The sequence below is a fragment of the Gadus morhua genome, chromosome 10, assembly GCF_902167405.1.
Source record: "Gadus morhua chromosome 10, gadMor3.0, whole genome shotgun sequence".
In the NCBI taxonomy this organism is placed as follows: Eukaryota; Metazoa; Chordata; class Actinopteri; order Gadiformes; family Gadidae; genus Gadus; species Gadus morhua.
In genome coordinates this window covers 7,230,980-7,256,419 of record NC_044057.1, presented here as the reverse complement: position 1 = coordinate 7,256,419, position 25,440 = coordinate 7,230,980, and the positions used below count along the sequence as shown (strand labels likewise).

General features: G+C 44.4%; 1 protein-coding gene across 7 annotated transcripts; it reads right to left on the bottom strand.

Moving 5' to 3' along the window:
• Window positions 1-1,491: 1,491 nt before the first annotated feature.
• slc16a2 (solute carrier family 16 member 2) lies at window positions 1,492-23,850 on the bottom strand. Of its 7 annotated transcripts, none has more exons than XR_003978340.1 (8): window positions 22,839-23,850; window positions 12,627-12,771; window positions 11,810-12,290; window positions 9,903-10,046; window positions 7,454-7,682; window positions 6,915-7,171; window positions 5,897-6,660; window positions 1,492-5,848 (listed from the first exon to the last, which is right to left on the bottom strand). XR_003978340.1 is itself a non-coding variant. In XM_030368823.1 (7 exons), exons 1-6 carry the CDS (start codon window positions 23,272-23,274, stop codon window positions 6,930-6,932), a joined length of 1,677 nt encoding a protein of 558 aa, XP_030224683.1. In that variant the 5' UTR covers window positions 23,275-23,850; the 3' UTR covers window positions 1,492-6,660; window positions 6,915-6,929. The 7 variants fall into 7 exon arrangements, 3 of the variants coding, with proteins under 3 accessions (XP_030224683.1, XP_030224684.1, XP_030224685.1); XR_003978341.1 differs by having other exon boundaries at window positions 5,945-6,660; XR_003978338.1 differs by having other exon boundaries at window positions 1,492-6,040; window positions 6,373-6,660.
• Between the last annotated feature and the right edge of the window lie 1,590 nt (window positions 23,851-25,440).

Here is a 25,440-nt window from a genome sequence, read left to right as displayed (position 1 = left end):
TAACAATGAATAAATTAAATGGTCGTTTTGCTTCTGCCTGACAAAGTTACGGAAAATGTCTTTCTTTGAGCAAACAATGCATCGCTTTTGAGAGGTTTTAGACCAGCATTCAGTTATATGATGATGATATTAAAGACAGTCAAGAAATACAGCATGAACTTTAACGCAAAAAATAACTGAACGTCCGTCATTTTTTTGACAAGGAGTTGTCATGAGTGTGATACCAAACCTTTCAGATACACGTGGTGAGTTTGACACAGGTGTCATTGCCCCATGTTGCTGCAATTAAACATTCGTCATTTTGTCAAAACAACACGATGTGTAATTACTGTGTAGCACAGAAGTAAATAAGTAAGTAACAGTTATTTATAAGGCACATTTAAAAACAGTTTTCACTGGCCAAAGTGCCGTACATGGTGCAAACAAAGGCATATAAAAGAACACTTTATATAGGGTAAGGGTCAACATTTTCAATTGTCTGACTAATAGTCATACTCATTTTACCACTTCCAAATACTTTTTAGCACCAGGGTGATATTTTTATGTGTTTATGTAAATAATAAGTAAAGCAGGAACTGACTTGCTCAGATAATAACAATACAAGGTAAAAGTTTTAAGGCCGCTTATTGCCCATAGAGCCATAGATCGTCTTCTTTGAGAAATAACCTTTACCATCGACTAATGTAAAATGTATTTCATACATACATGATAATCGTTCAGTTAGGAAATTGAGAACAATGCATTAAAAAAAAAAAACATCCTTGGACATCAGATCTACAATACAAATGCTTTGATATGTGCCAGATTTTACCTCGTGTTTCATTGCTGTCACATTATGGTCTATTGATATGTAAGACATTGCAGGGAAAATAAATACATACATATTTGAAATGTAGGTTTGGTGCACCCTCTACTGGACGGTTGCATCAGTTGCATCAGAATTCATTCCATGATTATGGTGACACCACCTGGCAGGAATGTGTGTCTACTGTCTACACTTGTAGAAGTTGTTGAATAAGCGAAGGTGGTTTAGCCATCAATCCTCTCAGTCTATGTGTACAGGATTTGTAAACGTGCTATACCTTCAGTACGCCACAGGGGTGAGTGTAAATCAGGGATACATTTCCTTCCCAAAGTTGCATGTGCCAACGTGCTTGTTAGATTATATTTTAAATCAAAACCATAACCCCTGAGTAAGCCCACCAAAAAAGCCACCGTATTGTGGTCCTACCGAGTTCAAAATAGCTAGAGGGACGATGAGCCAAGGAGGCTTTGACGGCTGAACGAACGCATCACTGAAAATAGGTCAGACTGTATAACGGATTATATGGTTCTCCATCAAATGCCAAAACATTTACAGGCAAAATGGGGAAGAATATAAAGTTAATGATTATATGATGGCTCCGCACCAAATATATGAGAGAGAGAGAGAGAGATTAAGCAGTAAGAATAAAAAATAAGTGTGGAGAAAAAAAAATTACAGACCGCGGGGACAGTTGCCATTTAATGCCTTTATTGTTTAAAATAAACAACGTCCAAATTGCCACTATTTAGTAGTGTTAATGCAGTTTCCAAAAAAATTCAAAATGACCATAAAACACACACACAAAATATGTAATTAGCAGCACATTGTGACTTTAAATGCTGTTGCGTTACCAGTATTCTCGAAAGATTTGATAAAAACATAAAAACATGAAAAACAATGTTAATCTGTGTGAGCATTTGAGGTTGATTGTTTGTTTTATTAAAAAATCGAGGCCAGAGACCAGTGAATGTAGATATTACAGTGGGTTAGACAATAATAGCTGAATAAATCAAAGGTAATCATTATAACGCTGGCATGAGAATTTAATACAAATACAAATATAGTTTTGTACAGTGTTTTTGAAAATATATGCTAAAGTGGGAGTGAGTGGGATATATGATCATATACATTTTTGTACATAAATTACAAAAAACTAAAATGATGTGTGATGTATAGTCAATGTTAAATTATGAACAGTAATCATTCTAAAGCAGGTCCAAAATCATTACAAATCTTAATAGTATGACAATATGTGGCTGAATCAAGAACTTATAGCACACGTTGTTCAAAGTTTACAAAATATTCCTGTATACATTTGATTGTTTCCGTGATTAAAAATGCTTAACAATGGCAGCTGTGGAAAACGGAATCAAAGATCCCCAAGATTTCCCGAAGCCCTCAAGTAACAGAATCACACAAGTGGCCACGGTTAGGTGGTGTTCTGCAGGCTAACAAGACAGCAGGGTCAATGTTTCCCAATGTGTGTGTGTTTAGTTTAGGATTGAGGTAATCCATCCAAGACAGAACATGTCATGTTGCACAAACACCCAAGCTCGAGGTCAGAGGACAGTGATGGCATGAGTCTGCGATGAGCTGATCATTGACTCGATCCATCTCGATTCACTTATAAAAAAGAAGAGTCAAGTGAGGTTGCCAGTGAAATTGAGCGTGATCATTTGAAAGAACAGAATGGAATCAGTATCGATAATATTAGTCAGTCAAATGTAGCAAACATGTCATATGTTAGGTGCATATGTTATAGGTCCAAAATAAACGCGACATCTGTTTTACAAAGTCACTTTCAAAGACACAAGCAGAAAATCCAGATTCCATTGGAAAGGCAACACTGCCTTTACCATTGTTGTAGAAAAAAGGTATTCTTTACATACAACATACAACTGAACACATGACACAGGTGGGCTGGCAGGTCCTTCTCGTGCTCTGATGTACAGACACAACAGAAACACTGATCAAACAACATTCACATTTTAAACCCGAAGCTTCTTCTGTTCAAATGCATGACACACAGCTGTTACTTGCAGATCTGCTGCTGTTGTTTTCAGAGGGATAAATTATGTTTTTCTGAAATAATTACAGGGTGTGTGGCCGTCTCTAGACCACTCGTCCATCTCCATGAATCACACTGCATCCATTCATTCCTCAGGCACACGGAGAGAGAGAGAGAGAGAGAGAGAGAGAGAGAGAGAGAGAGAGAGAGAGAGAGAGAGAGAGAGAGAGAGAGAGAGAGAGAGAGAGAGAGAGAGAGAGAGAGAGAGAGAGAGAGAGAGAGAGAGAGAGAATAGAACTTACTCTAGTTTATCTCCCTGTCGTTTTGTACATTTTTGTCTTCTGTATAGCTACCAACTGCTCTACAGAAGAAAAAATCTTAAACAGCAAAACGTACTTTGAATTTTGATTAACATGTGTGTACACATCATTCCATTCATGTACACACACGCCGAAGAGAACAGCAATGACATTAGCAATCATAACTTTTACTGTTCTTAACAACAATAATTACCAAAAACACCTTCAAAACACATGGGCCCAAAACAATAAGTGTTCCACACCCTTTTCTTAGATTCTCCCCATTCCATGACCAGCTACGTATGCTCTCTCGTTCTCCTGAACCCCCACCAGGATATCCTGAGGATCTATGGGCGGACGTCTAGGAACCCATTTGGCAGTTGACACAGTCGCCGCAAGGCAACATGTGCTTCTAAAAGAGAAAAAATTAAAAAGGTATCGTAGACAGCAGCGGGAACCCATTGTCCTGAATATGAATAGTGAGTGCTTGGGTTACAATCTCCGAGGTATGGGTGTACCTGCTCCCCAATCAGGACCTTTTGCAAAAACCTTCTGTCCCCTCTGTGCTTCTGAACTCTGCCTCACAGGGAAACATTGTAGTCGGCCCAGTGTGCAGGGAAAACTTGAATTATATTTAAGAAAACCCTTAACAAAACAGCAGTGAAAGAAAAGCAGAGTGGTCTACAAAAACAAAGGTTACCAGACCCTCTGAACAAACATCATTGACATCATTGCCCTCATCTTCCTACCATCTACAGAGAGCTATCGCTAGGACGCACTCTGCCCCTCTTCTGGCCTCCATTAAGTCACGCTGAGTCAAATTAGTCCATGGCCTGGGGTCCATTCACTGCGTCATTCGGTTAAAGGGTGAAATAACACTTAAAGTTCAGAGGTCAGAAGTTGTTTAAACTCGATGACGGCCGCGTCTCGCTGGTACTCGGGAAATGTTGATAAAAGAGGCTGCATAGTTGTGGTTCTATTTTTGTTTCGGGTTTTCTTTTGAATGAACGCGCGTGGAGATTTAATGAGAGAGAACATCCCAAAACAAAAACAGCAGCTAAACCATGCAGGGATTGTCTTTATCCGGGAGAAGGCGTTTTGGCAGAATTAACCCCCTCAAACATCCCCATTGTCAGCATCTCTCTGCACACTGCAACAGATACCTCTCAACCTCTCATGTCTGCATTGATTATTATGCACACACACACACAGACACACACACACACAAACATACGTCAAAGCTATCCAAAATTTGCTGTTTTCAAATATGAACTTGGGACGGCGAACAATAAATCTCAAGTCACAAATGGTGATCACTTGTAACTGTTTTTAGTATACTACCAAGGAACATTTTCTATTGAAACAAAAAACTTTTTCACGTGATCATAGTGTCCAGAGTTTTAGCACCCTTCTAAAAAGAAAGACATGTTTGCAAAGAACTCCACAATGCAGAATGTATGGTTTTGGGGAGAGATGGCTGCACTGAGTATCATGAAGACTTGGTGTTGTGGTGGTTAGTTCTCCGGCAGATGGCACTAACCCTGTTGATATCAATTGCATAAAAGACACCACCCATAAGGTGCAAACACGATGAGCCTATAGAACATAAAAGCTGAGCTGTGATCCTATTCAGCCCCTGTGGTTTGGTTTGTCAGATCTTGGCGGTAGAATCAGCATGGCCGCCGCCAGAGGGGATCCTCAGTGGACTGTAACCCGAGGCGACGGGCTCCTATGTGTGTGACGTCTTGGTGCGGCATGTTGTGCGGTTGAGTTGAGGTTGATTGTGTCTGATCCCCCCCACCCCCCACCCACGGGCGGCTCACCTCTTCCTGCCCCTAAATCTAAACCCCTCCACCCCTCCCATGATTCTCACAGTATTGATCCAAACGATTCTGAGAGATGAATTACCAGCAGCGAGAAGAAATGTGGTGTAACTTGTTATCTCAATGACCTTCTTATGCTAATTTACCATTTTAAAATGCACAATATATATATAATAATAACAATAAAGTCAAATAATTAGATACAGCCTCTTAACGTTAAAAACAAGATTAATTATTCTCAGTTATTCTCTTATTTTCTGTCTCTCACAACTCATTTTATTTCTCCAGATACAAATATATATATATAGAAAAATAATAAAATCACAGTTGATCGTCAGATAAAACATGTGTGGGGATTGCGTAACGCTTTCTGTGACTCTGATCCAGACCTTGATCGCTGAACCTCGTTCATCTCAAGTGTCTTCCTCCGTAGCTTCTCCTCACGTAAACCTCTTCACCTCTCTGCTCCAAAGTCATATTTTTTAACGATCCATCGAAACACATTGCTGTGTGTGTATATATGTGTGTGTGTGTGTATATGTGTGTGTACATGTGTATGTGTGTATGTGAGTGAGAGTGTGTGTGTGTGTATATGGAGGGGGGGGGGGGGGGGGGGAGAGGCAATGCGTAGGTGTAGCGGTTGCGATGGTGACCCAGTTTCTATAAACCTTTCACAGCTCCGGTAGAGGGTGAGGTGAGGTTGGTGTGATTGCGTCCCCAGTGACAGATCCATCGTGAGTCGGGAACAGCGAGAGGCTTGGCCATAAGGTGCTGGTGGTCTGAATCCCTGGAAGACAGCAAAGAAAAGCGACATTAAACACACACAGCGAGGGAACATTGGATGCAGCCGAACGCTCTGCACATGCCTCCGCACGCACAGCCTCACCTCGCATACTGCTGCTTCAGACGTTACCTTTATAGAGCTGATTCAGACGTTACATAGAGCTGCTTCAGACGTTACCTTTATAGAGCTGATTCAGACGTTACATAGAGCTGCTTCAGACGTTACCTTTATAGAGCTGATTCAGACGTTACATAGAGCTGCTTCAGACGTTACCTTTATAGAGCTGATTCAGACGTTACATAGAGCTGCTTCAGACGTTACCTTTATAGAGATGATTCAGACGTTACATAGAGCTGCTTCAGACGTTACATAGAGCTGCTTCAGACGTTACCTTTATAGAGCTGATTCAGACGTTACATAGAGCTGCTTTAGACGTTACATAGAGCTGCTTCAGACGTTACCTTTATAGAGATGATTCAGACGTTACATAGAGCTGCTTCAGACGTTACCTTTATAGAGCTGATTCAGACGTTACATAGAGCTGCTTCAGACGTTACCTTTATAGAGCTGATTCAGACGTTACATAGAGCTGCTTCAGACGTTACCTTTATAGAGCTGATTCAGACGTTACATAGAGCTGCTTCAGACGTCACCTTTATAGAGCTGATTCAGACGTTACATAGAGCTGCTTCAGACGTTACCTTTATAGAGCTGATTCAGACGTTACATAGAGCTGCTTCAGACGTTACCTTTATAGAGATGATTCAGACGTTACATAGAGCTGCTTCAGACGTTACCTTTATAGAGATGATTCAGACGTTACATAGAGCTGCTTCAGACGTTACCTTTATAGAGCTGATTCAGATGTTACATAGGGCTGCTTCAGACGTTACCTTTATAGAGATGATTCAGACGTTACATAGAGCTGCTTCAGACGTTACCTTATATATATAAATAGTGTTCCTTCAGAGGTCAGTGCTACCTCGGACGTTATATAGTGCTGTTTCAGACGTTATCTTTGCATAGTGACACTCAGACGTTAGCTTTGCATAGAGCTACTCAGACGTTACCTTTGCATAGAGCTGCTTCAGACGTTACCATTGCATAGTGCTACTCAGACATTACTACTTTAGACGTTACCTTTGCATAGAGCTGCTCCAGACATTACCTTACCATAGTGACACTCAGACGTTACCTTTGTAGTGCTGCTTCAGATGTGCGTCTCCACGTCCGTGTAGCCTGGGAGCAGGCCCCCGTTGGAGCTGCTCTTGGGCTCCTGGGACAGCATGTGGTCGGCGGGCCCCGGGTCTTCAGGGGAGGCCCCCTGCTGGCCGGCCTGGAGCCTGCGGTGGATCAGGGGCACGAGGAACAGCACCACACCCCCGACGATGGGGGGCACCCCCGACAGGGAGAAGGCCAGTGTAAAGTCCCCGAAGTGGTCGTGGAGGAGCCCTGGGGAGGAGAAGGGGGGGGGGCGGGGAGTGAGATGGGAGAACGGAATCCACTGATTGCGATTGGTCGCTGAAATGGTATAATCCGAAGCAGTATGCTTCCCTTATTATGGGTTACATAAATGTTCATATTTTTTAATCATATTCATGTGGATCCAAACGGTCCGTAGCACTCGATTCCAGTTTTAAAATCAACTGATCCCCCTCCTTAAGCTGGCAGTGAACTCACTAAACTAGTCAAGCCTGTACCGTCGAGCCTGCACCGTCACTCCACTCTACCCACCGGCGAGGGGCGGCCCTGCTGTCATGGGGATGGCCATGAGGCCCAGCAGGTAGCCTATAGCCTGCGAGGCGCGCATCGGCCCCACCAGCTGGAATGCCACGGGCGCCATGAGGGTGAGGAAGCAGCCGTCACAGAGGCCCAGGAGCACGCAGACCGCCACCAGCCCCTCGAACACCCAGCACTGGGGGATCAGGATGCACATCAGACCCAGCACCATGAAGGAGGTCGCCTGCAGAGCAGAGGAAGAGAACCGGCTCTGGGTTAGTTATTGAGAAAACTGAAATGTTACTTTGTGAGATGCATGTTTGCATATCGTTAGCCAAATCGCCTCATAGATTTTGGCCAAAATGTGATATCTAACCTCACTCAACTCTCCTAGTGCACTGCGCCTCATTGGCTATATCGTAAGCCAATCAGATTGCTTTTTACATTTCATATTCACGATCCGCCCGAGTCATCTATTTTACATTGTTATTTTTGAAATACAAGATGAACCTTAAAATGGCAATTTTGCTAGGAGGCTCACGATATTTATATGCAACATGTGTCGTTTGTGAGCTTTGCTGGTTGTACAGCGACTTACACCGTTTACTGCTTCGTTCAAAATAATTACAATAACAACAGAGCAGCTCTCCAGAGGTGGTCTTTATCTAAGGTAGTCTTCAGTACCGTTGTTTCCTAAGCATCAGATTAAGTGCAGCTCCGAAGTTTTTTTGAGCTGCACCTAAAAAATTCTCGAGTTCAGGACACAAAAACAAAACAAATACCTCAAAATCTACCGGGGTGATTTTGTTGCGTCAGAGGGAGAGGGACCCTTTGACCTTGTGTTCCTTCTGACTTGTTCACCCGTAAGAAACGTTCCTACGGAGAGCCCGCCGGGAGGGTTAGGGTTAGCTCCGTCAGGGAGGTGCTCCTTAGGAAAACCCTGAGTGGATTGTTTACCCTCCATTCCCCAAATCTACAAGGGCCGCAATTGTGGAGTATACGTCTCTATCATGTGAAGTGAAACCAATACTTCCTCAAATAAACTCAGGTCCAATATTTATACCCTGGGAATATTGAGGAACGCAATGTGATTCACATTGTTTCGCTGATGCCAATGTGCATAATACTTGATGAAACCACACCTGTTCAGAATTTCATCTGTTCTAGCAGCAGGCAGCGGCCTTAGGGCCGTTTTGAGATGCTTTCAGAGAGCAGCCTTCCTCATCCATGTGGCAGCTTTCAAGATCAACAGGATAATGGCGTCGTTACGTACATAGGAGGAACAGGGTTTTTTCCTTGAGGCTATGATGTAATAGTGTACAGGTGAGAAAACCAGCTGTGATGTTTTCACTGGCGAACTTCCAACCAAACCCCCCTGAAATTGTGAGAATAATCGTTCTCCAAATGTTGTCTTTCTTTAAACCGTCATAAACAATGTCTGGGGTCGTACAGCTCGCTGTGTTTCTCTGCCGCGCCTATCCACCACACCTCATCCGTGATCTCCAACTGCAACTAGTGAGTAAATGCACCGTAAACCAGAGCTTCATCGTCTGTGGAGGGACACGGGTTGTGGATCTATTAGAACTAGTTCCTTGTTTGGGGGATGGGTTGCTACAGTGGGATCATATTGCCCCCCCTCCCTCCCCCCAGTGTAGGTGACTACAATTCAATTGTATTCAGGAATGCAAAATATGTCTACTCGATATTTATCAACAGGCCATTTTTTCCCCAGTGGTATGTGGCTACACCGACTCATCTATATATTATTTAATTAATTGACACACAAACATTTGTACTTTTAAAAAAAACAGAGTGAAATTACTTATAAAAGCGTTTTTAGATACTTGAATGTTGAATACGTGAAAACCAAATGGAATCGCGAGTGGAAATTAAAATCAAAGACAAAGATCCTTTTTATTAGGTTGATTCTCATTCATTCTACATTGAATATAAAGGTTGTTCCTTTCTAAACTCAGGACTGAACCAAACAGCATCCGGCCCAGCCTCAGTCATCAGGTTTATCTCCCCAGGTTTAGTGCCGGACCTCAACGGCCTGTAACCCTGCTGGCCATGACCCCAACACTGTTGTGATGCCAGCGGCGCCGGAATGAATTTCAAAGCGGGGATTCTAAATAAATAAAATTTAAAATAAAAACAGCGCTCGCGTAGCCTCTGTACTTTCTGGTTCGCAGCCTACCCTGCGGTCGAGGCATCCGATTGGCTGGTGGACATGACATCCTGACCAATAGGCAAGAGCAGACGTAATTTAAAGCTACAACGCTGTGAACAGACCTAGTTCATGCTGCAACCACCACACACCATGAAAAAAATATCTATATATTATTATTGATTTTTTAAAGTGGCGATGCAGTTGCACCACCTGCAACACCGGTTCTGCCGCCTCTGTGTGATGCTCTGTCCTCCCCTCTGTCCGGATGTGAGGGCCTCTTCTCTCCATCCTCACCTGCATGTAGATCTTCTGGAGTCCCGGGACCAGGTCTCCGATCTTCCCGAAGGCGAGGCGGCCCACCCCGGACGACGCCCCGATGCACGCCAGCAGCACCCACTCCTTGTCTGTCTCCTTGAACTGCTCCTTGACGAAGCTCATCTGACGGGGAGAGGAGGTGGAGGACATCAGAACCCGGCCGGGGGAACCGACTTCACGTTAAAGGAGCTGTATGTAACGTTTGAGAGTTAAAGAAGGAGCGAGAGCAAGATTAAGCAACCAGAAAAATGTCGCCTGCCTCTCTGATCTGGGATGATGTACCTGTGATTGAAATGCAAAATGGATTTCGCCAACCAATCACAGAAAAGATTGAATGATTTTTAAAATGACCCAGAGGTCTATCGCAATGGGCTCATAGAGAAACAAGTGCCGTCAGCGAGAAATTTTACAGCACATTAAACTCACAAAATCTACAACCACAACACCTATCAACCTTGGATTTCACTCAAGTGTGTGTTAATGTCAGGTGTGTGATCCTTTTTAGTCAGAATTGCATTAGTTTCCAAAACGACAGGTCTGAACTGGGTCTCACACCCAGGTTTGTTATGTTATGTTTGACTTCTACATCTGAGGCTAAGTGAGAACATGTGCTGACTGTGGGAAGCAAAACAAAAACCGAGCTGGACTCTCCATCCAACGAGCACATAAACAAAGCAGATACTTCCAACTCTGTCCTTCCCCCCTGGGGTCGTTCAGTCCACTGGGACAGGAACACCCAACTCGGTGCATATAGGTCAGCATGGCCCCTCTACCCCGTCCCCCACCCCCCCCCAGCACCCCTGAAACCCGTACCCCCCCCTCCTCCACTCACAAATCAACTTCCAAAGCGAGGAAAGCGCCAAGCCCCCTGGAAGTCCTGCTATTTTGAACAGGAGCAAGCCGCTCCTTTCCAAGTGTTCTCTCTCTTTGAAGGCGCGGCTACACAACACTGGGGGTTTGACATCAAGGCCGGAGGCTCGACGTGTTTGGGGACACAGGAGAGGCCGTACAGGAGAGGCTTCCTGAGTGTGAGACGGTACAAAGACCGGGTCTCTGCTCCTATCTGGGCCCGGGCCTGAAATAACAGGCCTGACTAGCAACATCCGACACCTGGATAGAGCAGCTCTCTCTCTCCCCCTCTCCCTCCTCCCTCTCTCTCCCTCTTCCTCTCCCTCTCTCATTCTCCCTCTCCCTCTCTCTCTAAAGGTTGCTCTGTCTCCTCAGTCTAAATTTGTGATTTCTGGACTACTGAAACAACCTCAAAACGGTTTTACATAAACAAACTTTGGTATGAACTATCTTAGTGTTTCATTAATAAAACACATAATCTTAGTAGTCACGTTAGCAGAAGTGGTAGTGGACAACTAGTAGCAAACTAACGTGTTAACTGTGTGTTATATTGCAGAGTGGTCGATGGCTTCTCTCCCCCCCCCCTTACACAGCGCCTGCTTCAGAGACGGAGCAAAGCCTTTAGCTTTATTCTCCTTTCCCTGCTGCCAACATTCCACTGGCTCCCCTTGTGCCCACCGAGGACTCATGTCTGCGGACCACCCGCCGGCAAGAACCAGTCCAACCTGATTATTTGTGACCGCTCTACCTCTAACTCCCTTTGTCTCCCCCTCTGTCTCCCTCTGTCTCTCGCTCTCCCCCCTCTCTCTCATTAAAATGCCCAGCCCCAAGGCTGGAGAAATACAAGTGCTCCTAATGACTACAAGACCCTACATCGCTTCTTGCAACAGGGGAACACAACGTTACCGTTACCATTACCGTGACAACCCACCAACAGGGCGCCGCGTAACAAACATCAGATGCTGCGTTGAGTGTAAGAGTGATCTGTGTTTTGGAGGACAAAGGATGGGCAGCCTGTTGTCACGGCGATGTCCTACCAGATGCATGTAGGGCACGAAGTATCCCAGCACCGCCGTGGCGACGCCGAACGCCCAGACGCGGTAGGTGACGATGTGGAACACGCGGAGGTTGAAGTACCTCCTGACCTGGGCCAGGGCCCGGCTCCCCCTGCTGGCCTGGGGGTCCGCCGGCCCCGAGGGCGCGGAGGGCATGCCCCCCGGCCCGCAGCCCAGCCCCGCGGGCAGCAGGGGTCTGAAGGTCAGGGCCAGCAGCGCCTGCACCAGCATGAAGATGCTGAGGATCTGGAAGGTGCGGCACAGGCCCAGGGGCTTGGCCACCTTCTGCAGCAGCACGGGCAGCCCCATGGAGAACAAGCTGGCCCCCGCCGTCACCACCCCGTTGGCCAGGCCCAGCCGCCGCCGGAAGTAGTGCCCCAGGATGACCAGCGAGGGCTGGAAGGCGAAGGAGGAGCCACAGCCGAACAGGATGCCGTAGGTGAAGTAACGCAGCGGCAGCGAGCTGGAGGGGCGGGGCCGGGTGAGGTGGGGAGAGGGGGAAAGGATGCATGTTGATATTAATGACAAAAGAAGGGAGAGAACGGTATGAATGGCACAAAGGCTGAGTGAAAGGTCAAAGGTCAAAAGACCAGGTGAGCATTTAGCATTATGGCATTTTCCCATTGCTGAACTATGTGGAAGCCTTATTGCCTATTGACCTTATTGTGGTGAACCCCAGTAATAGTCGACGGGGTACCCTGGTGCCAGTGCGTATATAACACACAACAATAGGGTATATTGATACTTTAGTTTGTTTAGTTTAGGAATACATTTATTGATCTAGTATCGTCTCTCTCACGTTGCGAACGAGGTGCCGAGCAGCCCGATGAAGGCCACGGTGGCTCCGCCCACCGCCGTCCGCCGGCAGCCGAAATGGTCGGTGAACATGCTGACCACCGGGGAGCAGAGGAAGATCATCCCCATCGCTAGGGCCCCCACCCAGGCTGAGGAGAGGAGAGGGAGGAGAAGGAGGGGCAGGAGGAGGAGGAGGAGGTGGAGGAGCAGGAGGAAGAGGAGGGTGAGGAGGGATAGAGCGAAGAGAAGGAGGTGGGAAATGAGAGGAGGACGAGGAGGAGGAGGAGGAGGTGGAAGGATAGAGCGAAGAGATGAGAAGGAGGAGAGAAATGAGAGGATGAGGAGTGGGTGGAAAGAAGAGACCATTTCAGAGTTAATAAACATAAAATGTAAATTGGGATTTATTTTCCAGTGGCAAAAGGCTTGATGACATTGATACGTTTTGTGATGCGCTTATCCACATTGGAATAATGCGTCTGACAGTGGGCTGCATGAATGAGCAGCCAGTGACATAAAAAAAAGGATTTATGCCAGAAACGACCGTAATGTAGAAAAGGGGCGGTTAAACCGAGGAAAACCAAATACCGTTCAACATATGATTATGAGCGGCGTTATGGAGATGGCAGTTTGTGTTGTGGTCTTTATTTCTTTGCCACAGTGATCTGGAATGCACTCTTGCATGCGGGCCAACGGGGTACACTATTGAATTTGGACGTATGCAAATCCAACGTTAAGCTCCATATTTACTGACCTAGTTTGTCTGCCATTGTACGGCCCGGGGCTGTGAATTTAAATAGAGAAGCTGCAGACCAAAGCAGAGTCGTCTGTATCACTGGTGTCCAACCTGTGTGCCCTCTCTCAGTTAGCTACACCGGACGAACACTAGAGGGAAAAAGCCTCAAATGTAATTTGCGATTCACCTTTGAATCAGACCCACTTTTGAATTGTATCATCAGGGCAAGCAAGCATAGCCACAGAGTGAATATAGCTTCTTTCTACTCTACAGTGTGGTGTCTTGCTTGCTGCTGTGCTGCAGAAGTTGTGCTGCTTTTTAAAGGACCACAGTGGGCAGGAAACAAACCCGGGTCGCTGCGTTAAGGACTGGGCCTTAACTCTACACGGTTAGCCACCGGGGCGCCCTAAGTTGTGCTGTTTTTGTTGACTCTAGCGGGGAGACAACATGCACCCCGGGGTGTAAACACACAACCATCTGGGACTGATCCCCAAAGGGGACCAAAGGTAGCTTTGGTGTCTGCCCGCGAGTCTGCTGCACTCTGGGTCAGACCAAACCGACGGGTCGATGAGACCAATGGGGTGCCAGCTTACACACACACGCACATAAGCACACACACACACAGACACACACACACAAGCAAGCACGCACACAAGCTCACGCACACACGCGCACATACACACACACACACACACACACACACAGACACAGATAGAGCGCAAAGTTAATCCAGACAAATTTTAGCTACACAAACACATACCCACATACAGACACACATATGCAGCCATACAATATTGACACAAATAGAATGAGATGCAAAGGTCTACATATAGCTCTCCAAGTCTGGAACATTTCTGTCTGTCGTGTTTTAAAGTCTCCGTGCTGCCACAGCTACGCAGCCTTCACTGCTCTGACTGGAGAACTGGTGATTGTCCACGCTGCCGCACTCCCTCGGAACCTAGATGTTGGCTGTGCTCGCTCATTTCTGGAGTTTTCTTAGTCAACCTCCTCCTCCTCCTCCTCCTCCTCCTCCTCCAGTGTACACATCTAAACGTATATCAGCACGTTCCCAAGGAAGGGTCCATTCCCTGGCCTTCCCTTTGGATGTTTATCCAAAGCCAGAAGAATAGAGTGTAACCACTAAGCGCAGCCTCTGGTACACCATGCTGATGTCCCCGGCCATGTGTTGATGTTTGCTGGAGCACAAAGGGCCACCAGGGGCCGGCTCCCACACCGGACACGTGAATATATAAAGACCAGGGCGGCCTATAAAAAGGTGCACGGTCACCTTTGAGAATGCTTCCTACACATGTTCTCTCTTGTTGCCAGGCAGTCGGCCAAGCCAGGACTGCTCAATGCACTTACATCGATATACAAATCAAATAAGTCCTCATGAGTAATTGCATAAGACGAAGTTAAACTAAATTATGTTTAGATACATTGAGTTGCTTTTGGGGTAATGGCTACCTCAGGCAAAGAGCCTTAAACCAGTAGGGGCTTGAAGAGAATAGGTTCTTTATCGAGGTAAACCGCGATTCGACAGTGAATTGCATTTCACATTGTTTATTTTTTGCAACTGCAAACCTTTGCTCATTTAACTTTGAGGTCAATCAAGATGTTATTTTATGTAAGCATGAAACATTGGGTTTCCTGTATGAAACCTGTTTTTACATTTGCTATGCGATAGAAAAATCTTTCAGAAAATTATACAATTTCATCTTTCATAGTGTACGTGTATCCCGATATATTCAATAAAGAAAAGCAAATACTAGTCATCCCTTTCGAAAATAGTATGTACAGAACTAGGCACACTTAATTTAGTTATATAAAGGGGATGTTAGAAAATAACAGAATTTCACCAGCACACAATATGTAATCATGGGTCTTTCATGTAAGCACCTTAATGCATCCTAGCTACCTGTATGCAAGACACACACACACACACACACACACACACACACACACACACACACACACACACACACACACACACACACACACACACACACACACACACACACACACACACACACACACACACTAGCCTAGGTGTTCGTGTCCCTGTTTGCGGCTGTGCTCCAAGCTGACAACTTTCTCTCTTCCCTCTGCAATGTCAGACTGGTCGATGTAGCAAACAAGAGAATACAGACAGAACTATCCGACGATAGACGACATCAAGAGACGAAACCAGGTCACGCTCCAACACCCTGATGTCAGAAGTATTTGGATATGAGTTATCAAGCATTAGTTCCACATGTCTTACTAAGAATTAAGAGATTAATCTGTCCCATGCGAGTGTGGAGTATTTGTGTGCACGTGTGTGTCTTTGTGCAGACTATGGTATGTGCTTGTGCACTACATGGAGCTAAAGGCTGTAGGAAGAACATAATGCAGCCACCAGAGTAAAATAATACAATAAAAGAGGATCTCAAAATAAAGGTTCCCCTATTGTTCTACGGCTTCACGCTCAACAAAATGACCCTTCCCGGAAGCCCATCTGGAACATTGAGTCCTGAACACGTTTTATTCCTATTTCCTCAGAACACACACACACACACACACACACACACACACACACACAAACAGGACATGCCCATCTTCTGCGCTGGGGTAAGTCCCGCTTGTGGATGGAGAGGAACTGATGATGTACAAACAACCAGAAGAACAAAAGTTTGAGGACAGCCCATAGTGTATTTGTAGTAATTGTTTTCAGTGCAACCTCATCAGTGTTGACATTCTTCAAGTGTTCTTCTATATGTATGTGTTTTATTATATAAATTGACAAATATTTGCAAACTAACTTTAACCTTACTATGTTGATGGTTACTTGAATTATTGTTTACTATAGCAATGAAACCTCAAATAACTTGCTTGCAAAGAATTTCTGTTCATTTCGTTTTTTTTTTACACACAGTTTGTATTATGAATATTGTGTGTGCGTGTGCGTGTGCGTGAGTGAGTGAGTGAGTGAGTGAGTGAGTGAGTGAGTGAGTGAGTGAGTGAGTGAGTGAGTGAGTGAGTGAGTGAGTGAGTGAGTGAGTGAGTGTGTGTGTGCCTGCACCAGTGCGTCTGGGCACAGTGGTACTGTGGGTTCTAAACCGCCTGACCCCAATAAACCTGAATCCTTGAAACATGCAACCATAGCCCTGGGGCTGCCATTGGAGGGTTTATACCAGGCGATAACACCATTCTGATGCCAAATTCCTGGAGATGGCTAACCAACTGTGATAGTAATGATTAAAGAGTTACGCTCTTGGTCCTGCCATGGTCTCGCTTCTCAAACCTGCCTCTGGTGTAATCTAATCTGGTGAGTTTAATATAAAAAGTAATCTTCCATCATTGAAACAACGATGGAGTTCAGATGTCAAGCTGTATGTATGTTTTATATAGAAATTTTACCCCCCCGCTTTGTTCAACCATTTGAACAAAGCCGAGCTCCCCCCGCTAGAGCTGCTGGAGCTGCCGCCGAAGCTCTAGCGGCAGTCCGGCAGGGCCAGCGGGGGAGCTTCGCCGGCAGTCCGGCAGCTCAGCTCCGGGAGTACAATCGGCTTTCTCCACCATGTCGCGGTTCAATCTGAACCTGAGAGTCAAAGCCAAGGTTCCTTCCCCCAATTCTTCTCAACCACTGCCTAGATAACCCCGACTTCGAGGCTTTACTTGTTGTGGAAGTATCAGAGTCGTCAGACGCAGTATTCATGATTCATAATATCATCCGAGGTGCACATAGCTTTTGGCCGTGATATTACATATTATATAGATACCTATATATTATTATTATTATTATTATAAAATTATATTATATTATACAGATATAGAGCCCTGTGACTCCGCAAACGTAAACAATCACTTCTCCTCCATGCTGAGGTTCACTCTGACAGCTCATTGGTCAATGGGCAGAAGCTCATTTGCATTAACGCTATGGACACATTCTGAAGGGATTGAGGGTAATAGCGGTAGGCAAGAATTTTTTTCCTAAAGGTTATTTGCAGCAAACAGCTTCAAAAACATGTTTTCTGGAACTCATATACTATGTTTACTTGTTGGCAAAACACTACTGGTGGGAAAAATAATCGATTCTTCGATGCATCGCAATTCTCGCTAGAACGATTCTGTCTCGATGTAGATAAATTAATAATCGAAAAAAAAAAAAAAAAATGAATGTCTTTTTTTTTTTTGCCTGCTGCAACATTCTGTTCGCCAGAGAGGGATAATTTTTGTAATTTTAAAATATTTAATTTATCTTCAGTGTGTATTGGCCAATCTGATTTGTCTTGACATGATTGCGATTCAGCCTACGCATAGCATGCGTGCAAACTTACAGCCAGACACAAGAACTCCTTCTAATTCAAGAGCAGCTTTTCCTTTAATGACATAGAAAGGAAAGATTTTAAAGAAATAAAGCTGAAACCTATTTTTTGCATGCTTCTATATTGTGTATAATGCAAGCTGCATTGATTATTGCATTGTTCATAGAAAGTCATATTTGTGACAAAAGCTTTCTCTCTTATGAAATATTAGATAAGTTAATTCATCTGTTGATGTCTTTAATGATCATCACAAAAGTAGGAAGTGATTAGCAAACTCCGAGTAACAAACCCAGATGTATCTATATATTTTTGAAAATCACGCATGGAAATGTACATAAAAGAAATTGTTACCCCAATTATTGCTTCAGAATTGAATCGTTAACCTCATAATCGGAATCTAATCGAATCATGAGGTGCCAAGAGATTCCCACCCCTACAAAACACCATAAGTCTCCTTTAAAAAAATGAATCATGTGTGAGGATACGTAACTCGCATCAAAGCCTTAAAAGCCCCTTGCTTCCATTCTGATCGTTGGCTGGGAGGGCCAACTTGAGGCTGAATAGGGTCCTGCAGGTGTACACTCACACTGGCCCTTTGAATGCAGGTCAGACAATGAGAGGAATAATCCACCAATATAACGTACATTAAACACCATGTGTCTCCTCCAGCCATTGCCCCTGCCTGCTGGCCTGGGATCAAAGCAGGTACTTTGTTCAAGGGATTACCTTATGTGTACCTAATAACTACCTTTATGATGACTAACTTAGATCACAGCATGATTAACCCTGATGGTTAACGGAACTACACACTATACGAACAAACTCATCATGAAAAATAAAACATCAACATCCAACATCAAATCCCACGATTCTGTCATGTTGTATCAATTCTCAGAAGAATAACTTGAGAATTTCATTCACGAAGAGTTGGAATCGTCTCAAGTTCAACCCATCATCCACCGAGTTGTATAGCAGAGTTTCCATAATGTTATGGGATACATTACTATTGTTCATGTGTAGCTGCATGTATTATTATCCATAAAGGTAATTGGAATGACCACATCCAAACTCAAGAGAGAAACGTTGTAATACAATGCTGCATAGAGCATACCACAATATTTTGTTACATATGATATTACGATCACTGTATTACATCACAGACACTGCATCAATCACTCCCGCCTTTGTACAGCACTTTGTGACACTAGAGCTGATGTTTCACCATCAGGGCATTGCACAGCCATGTGCTCCTGCTGTCCGGCCTACTCCTCGTTCACCTCCTCATCCTGGCTGGGGTTATCTCACCCCTCTCCTCACCCGCTCTCTCCCTCTCACTCGTCTGTCTCTTACTGGCCAGAGAGCAGAGCGGGATGAAGATCGCGAAAAGGATCATGAAAAGTTAATCATACACTCTCTTTCAAAAAGACATGAATCATTGATGGAGCTCCCTGTGAATCTCCAGGCTGGAGCCGGTTCCACGACAACAGCAGCAGAGGCCCGGAGACGAGGCAAGCATCTCCCCCCAGCACGGAGCACGCTAGGGTTCAATCAGCAGTCAATCCTCTGAGGGTTAAACCGCCTTTAAATATAAATCCAGGGCAATGTTTTATACATGCTGCTATGATCGGATTATAATCCATACTAGAAAGGCCTTTTCATCTCAGACCTCCCCCCTTATGAATGAATAGAAGCTATTATATGAAATGGTCTGCATGACATAGGTAAACCTGCATGGGTTAGTGGTTGGGGTCTTTGATATAATTATACTTTGTTGCGACCCATGTCTTGAAATAGCTGATAGCTTCATATTATTGAATATCCTAATATTGTGAAGTGATAAGAATGCACTTGCACATACTCAGAAGTTAGATATCAACATTTTTGAGGAGTGATCAATATTATTGTGATGCAGGTTAAGAATGACATGTGGATTACTGCAATGCAAGGAAGACTGAAAGGGACCCTGAACTCAAACCATTGAACCGTTACCGCAAAAAACTTTAATGCTAAAATATGCTTTAATACAAAGTGATTTGAACTGGCTTCTGAAGAAGTGAACAGTGAGTGAGAAGAAAGCTTTCCTACTTATGCTATAAAGGTAGGCAAAAGCAGTTCTCTGTAATGTTCAACATAGTTTAAAGAACACTTTAGATTTATATTTTAGATTAAATACAGACCCACATGAAAACACTGTTCATGTGTTTGTGCCTACTTTGTTGAAAAGTGGTTATGACTGCTGCTAATACGGTCATAGAGTCCATTCAAATTTCATGGTGAGTAATTGGTTGAGGCAGCAAATGAAGCTCAGCAATGATCCGGGTTCAAGTTCGGCCTGAGGACATCGTCACATGTTCCCGTTCCCTCCATGCAGCAAAATAAATTATGTGGTTTTCTTTCCAAAAACATCCGGACATATTTTAAACAAAACAAATGATGCACATTTCAAGCCATTTCTAGGAAACATCTAGAACAAACACATTTTCCTACAACCTTAAGCCCTTATTATCTGTAAGAAATCGTTATGAGAAAATGATTAATGCACTCTGTTTGCATCTTCAATAAAAGAAAACCGTTAAAGGACAATTCCGGTATTTTGAACATGAAGTCCCCTTTCTGGTTTGTCTAGGATCAATAGTTGTTAACACAGAAATTTTGAATATTGTCTAAAGTACTTGGCTAATTTCGAATCGCCCCTGCCTGCTTCACAATGGCTATGGGCTTTCAAAAACACCTCTTAACGTTCGATTGCAGAACTGAAACCTCATTGAGTGGTTAGTGGTGTTCATTGATGTTCCTCATCAATTTGGCATATTGTTAATGAAAGGGAAACCGGACCAGAACCGAAAATGGAAAGGGGGGGGTGGTTGTAGTCTTTTCTCAGAACCGAGCAAAAAGACTACAACCACCCCCCTTTCCGTTTCTGTTTCCGGTCCGGTTTCTGATTTACAAAATGCCAAATAAAACACAACAGAAACTGTATTTCGCTACGATACTCAATACGGAACATCAACGAAGACCACTAACCACTCGATGAGTTTCACATTTCTGACAACGAAGGTTATGGGGTGTTTGTGAATGCCCATAGCCAGACATTGTGAAGCAGGCAGGGGCAATTCGAACTTAGCCAAATACTGGAGACAGGACCAATCTTCAAAATTTCGGTGTTCTAACCACTCTATTTCATCCTAGACAAACCGGAAAGGGGGCTCAATGTTCAAAATACCGGAATTGTCCTTTAAGTAGGAAGGACGACAGTGCCCAGACATGTTAAGTCCCTCCACATAGGAGCGATGTGAATGGCCTCCCCCACAAAATACCCCTGAGGGGTGGAACACCAGAAGGGAATGCAGAAGTACTGGAACAGTACAGGCAACACATGATTCAAGGCTCGGAAGTCTTTAATGAAAGCTTTGGGTACAGGTCGCTTTTTATGAACTTCATTCTCCTAAGGTCGACACAATTGTACAACATGATACGTTTAAAGGAGGCTATTGTATCGGTTGACGTAGGAGTACTTAACAGAGGTGAGCAGGGAGGGCAACTTTCTGCCTACAAAAACCAGCAAATATATACTTTGTTACTACCATATTACGTCAATGGTGTAACAGGGCCAAAGCAAAAGCTAATGTGTTTACTTAAGCTTAGCACTGTGCCTAGCAACCTGCTTGAGATAGTGCTATGCTTAGGTATTGCATGTAATTGTAAACACAACCTGCAAGAAACAGTTAGGACACACTTCCCAAGACTGGCATTGTATAATATTCCTACTAAAGTCCACACCTGTTCTGTTCTGTTCTGCTATAACCCGACCCCCTGTCCGATAGAGGGGTTCATATGTTGCTTAAGTTTCATCAACTCTTACTTAATCATTTCAATCCTATATCTTTGTTATATCGATGCATACGCCATAGCTCTCCAGGATGTTTATGTCATCCCCCTATTATGGGACACAAAATATTCACCCAGGTTGCAGTAGCTGCCAAATCTGCACATATTTCTATGGAGCCAAAGATTGCCGGGTAATATGCTTGATCGTATTATCATTTATACACATACGTATACACACACATATATATATAATATATAATATAATAACCCATTATACACACTAGATCACAATAAAGGAACAATAATTCAAACTTCTATTAGGATGAATCCAAATTCAAACTATAGGTTAATTACGTTAAAATTTAATAAATGTGAATAAAGAAATGTATTGAAAACCTAGGATATCAGACTTAAACGTTACAATCCAAACACATTGGAAACCCGTCTCTCAGATCTATTCAAATGTGGAGCCAGCTAAAGGGCCTTCTCAGCTCTACCATTTTATGTTGAAACAATTGAAAGACAATCTAGTATTTGTTGTCGCCCGCCTTCACTATGAAAGAGTGAGAGGGACACACAGACACAGACACAGTGCTGCAGCTGGTAAACACTTGATGGATTAATCCTCGACAGATTGGCCCTGAAGATTGAGGGCAAGGAGGCAAGCATAACGAGACCACCAGTCAGGGAATGTGCTGCTGTTTGTGCTTCCATTGTTTTAGTTTGTTTTTTTAACTGGTGGTCAGTAGGCCACAATAAGTGTCTGTCACTAACTGTTACAGGCTGGAGTCCACGAGACGGGCAGTTGCTCCTATATGGCCTATATGTTGTACTAATTGAAATGTAGTATATAGTTGTAGATTCTGATGCAATAATTGAACATACATCGGATGTATAAACAATGTATAAATAATATCTGTTATGGTAGAAAAAGTTCTGCCCTGCTGAAGAAGTATGGGAAGAAATATAACATCGCATAGCCCTAACTCTGACATGAATGTCTCTGGGAGACGAAAGAGTATAAAAGCGATGGTAAAAACCAAAATACTCAACAATTTGTTAAAACAACCTCTGTACGTTGTACTAAAACCAACTACTTGAAACGAGGCTATCGTAGCACACGTCTCAATGTTAAGGTTAGTCCAGATATGGTAGTGTAATGGCTCAAGCACTGCCATGTTGACAGGGTCTATGTAAGCTATAGGCCTATGCAGACACACCTGAGTGTCATACAGTCCTGTCTTGTATACGACATGCATGGCATTTATGTACACGTTTCATGAAGCAACACCTGCTGCATGACACGTCTCGGCTGTTCCTAAAGCCTTAGCAGCAGCAGCCTACTCACCCACTTTGAACTGCGACCTTTGGTCATTGGGGTCGGCGTGTTCCTCCATCAGCATCATGTTGAGGATGCCAAAGGAGTTTTGAATCCCGAAGATTGAACCATTGCACCAAGTGGCGGCAAACACCACTATCCACCCGAAGCCCCCGTCGGGCGGAACGAAGTCTACCCCGGCTCCCGGGGACCGGGCGTCGCGACAGGGGGACCCGGGCGGTGTGCATACGGTATCTATCAGATGCACGGTGCTCTCCTCTGGCGCGACGTTGCATTCACTCTTCGCCGTCTTTTTGCCGTCCTCGACCGGGCGACTGCTGTCCGGGTCGTGAGCAGCACCGCTACCTTTATTCTGCTCCATCTCCGCCGGGTCTACCGGCGTCTGCTCGCTCCGAAAGTCCCCGTTGGATGGATCTCCTTGCTGTTCCTCCCCGTGGACCCCCATGCTATCTGGCTGCTCCGGTGGATGAGCTTACTGTGGGCACTGGGCGCACGCGTGGGCCTACAGGCAACGATCAGTGGTGTAAACACATGGATGTCCGGATCCAGATTCGAATGACAGCTTTGGGTTTTGTGTCCAGATCGGCTAGACAGCGTGCCCTTTCCTGTCAGACACCCGACTACTACGTCCCCTTCCTCCTGTTCCCAATTTGAGCTTCAACTTCCAGAGCGCCAAGGGAAAATGTGTCATTCTAACCAGTTCGCTGGTGCATAACGAGATGGATTGACAAGTACCACCTACTTGTCATTAAACTCTCATTTGCAGAAACGAAACACCTACTTTTGGCGTCATTGCTCCATTGCGACAAGTAGAATGCATGATGAACCTGCGAACGCTGCGCTCCAACTCCTTCCAATACCGTTCTCGCGATGCAGACGTCCCGCTATGACGAGAGTATCGTGGACGGCTCCTCCTCCTCTTTCATCACATATTTGTATGTCGTGCCCCCATATGCGTGCCCCGATATGAAATAGGTGGGCTTATGTCAGTCGCGGAGGTTGGTTCTTACTGCCGTAAATGTCAACACAGAACACGGCCTTCATTGACCGGCTTGGCCCTGCCCCCCGCCTGCAACCGACAGTCGGGAACAGCCAATGGCTGCTCTCGACCTGGTTATTGTGGGCGGGGCTTCAGAACTTGAGGATAGCGGGAGTTCAGCGGGTTCTGTTTTCTCTTACTTTTTGTAAATAGGATAGCGTTAAGGTTATTTCCTAACGCCTATTGTACAATGTGTCGTGATACCGTCCAAAAAGCGTTTATTCTGCCTCTTGGAATGAGGGGAAGTTGAGAGAAGCCCTACTGTCGAAACAAAAAGTTTTTTTTGCAACCCTTTCAAAATAACATTTAGTCAGACTAAAATATGTTTGTGGGATCAAAGCTTGTATGCAGGCTTTGTTATTGTCATGAGTAAATCATACGTTTGCCAAGGTCCCCTAGATTTCGTTTACTGGTAGGCTTCCCGTGTCCACGTCTCAACTGAATATATTGTGTGTTTTTTATCATTACTTGTGTGTTTTTCTAGTTTTACTCACAGCAGTTCGGTACAATATAAATTCCTGGCCTGAGCTTCACAGAGAAACGATTGCATGTGCAATAGCAACCACTGGCCGCTCAGAGGCGCTAGAACCCTGCACAAGAAGTCGGAGGCGTGATGGCGTGAGAACAATTTTAACAATAATATTAACCATTATAATACATGTAATAAAAAGCATCTGAAATATTGGAGCTTTGGGTTTACTCACTGTGAAATCAAATGTAAAATATAGTTTGCGTTGTCTTGTGGGAACACATCAATTGAATGGTATTCAGCGCTGGGTGTAGCCAGATCCGTCACATTCTGCACCTCTGCACCGGACAGATAAAATATGCTTTGTGCCACCGGTGGCTCTGAATCTTTGCAGAAGGAATGGCAAAATATGTCACGAACAAAGCGTTAGAAAACCCACTCAGGTATTTCGCTACAAGCCTATAGCAAGAATATGTTTCTTTATGTAATGGTTATTTAAAAAAAGTAATGCAGTCCACTAAATATCTACAAAGCTCAAACAGCTGACTTACTAATAGTAAACTGATCTCTTCATCCTCATCAGTCTGTCAGAAGTATTTCCCTGATCGTGCAACAAGCCTTTTCTCAGTAGGCCTACTTTATAAATATACTTTTTTTGTGTGACAATTCTGCCCAAGCATTAGTCATCACTCGGGGGTGGGAGTAAAATGTCAATCAGTGAGGACAGTTCCTGCGGAAGGTGGAATTATTCCGCTCTGATTTGCCGTGGAGTTGATATCGTCTCCTTGGAGCATGAAGCCGCTGGAGCCGCCGATCACATTACCTCGATGACTCACCATCCCAGGGTTTACTCTCTATCCCCTCCGGGGCCTTGATGTCACTTGTGCAAGAAGAAGAAGAATAACACATTATTCATCTGCCGTTAGTGCTGTGTGTTTGAATTAGCATTTCATTATGTGAGCAAGTATCTCAGCGATATTAATGATGTCATGTTGTTAATTAATAAAACAATAATATCTTTGCCCCAGCCACGGATGGTGGTAGCTAAGATGAAGATCACTGCACCATGTTCCCCCCACACACACACACACACACACACACAC

Coding starts and splice junctions, on each gene's coding strand:
- slc16a2 (XM_030368823.1), bottom strand. CDS start 23,274: ATGGGGGTCCACGGGGAGGAACAGCAAGGAGATCCATCCAACGGGGAC. Junction 12,291..12,626: donor CTCGGCACCTCGTTCGCAAC/GTGAGAGAGACG, acceptor CCGCCCCTCCAG/CTCGCTGCCGCTGCGTTACT. Junction 10,047..11,809: donor TCGTGCCCTACATGCATCTG/GTAGGACATCGC, acceptor TCTCCCCGTCAG/ATGAGCTTCGTCAAGGAGCA.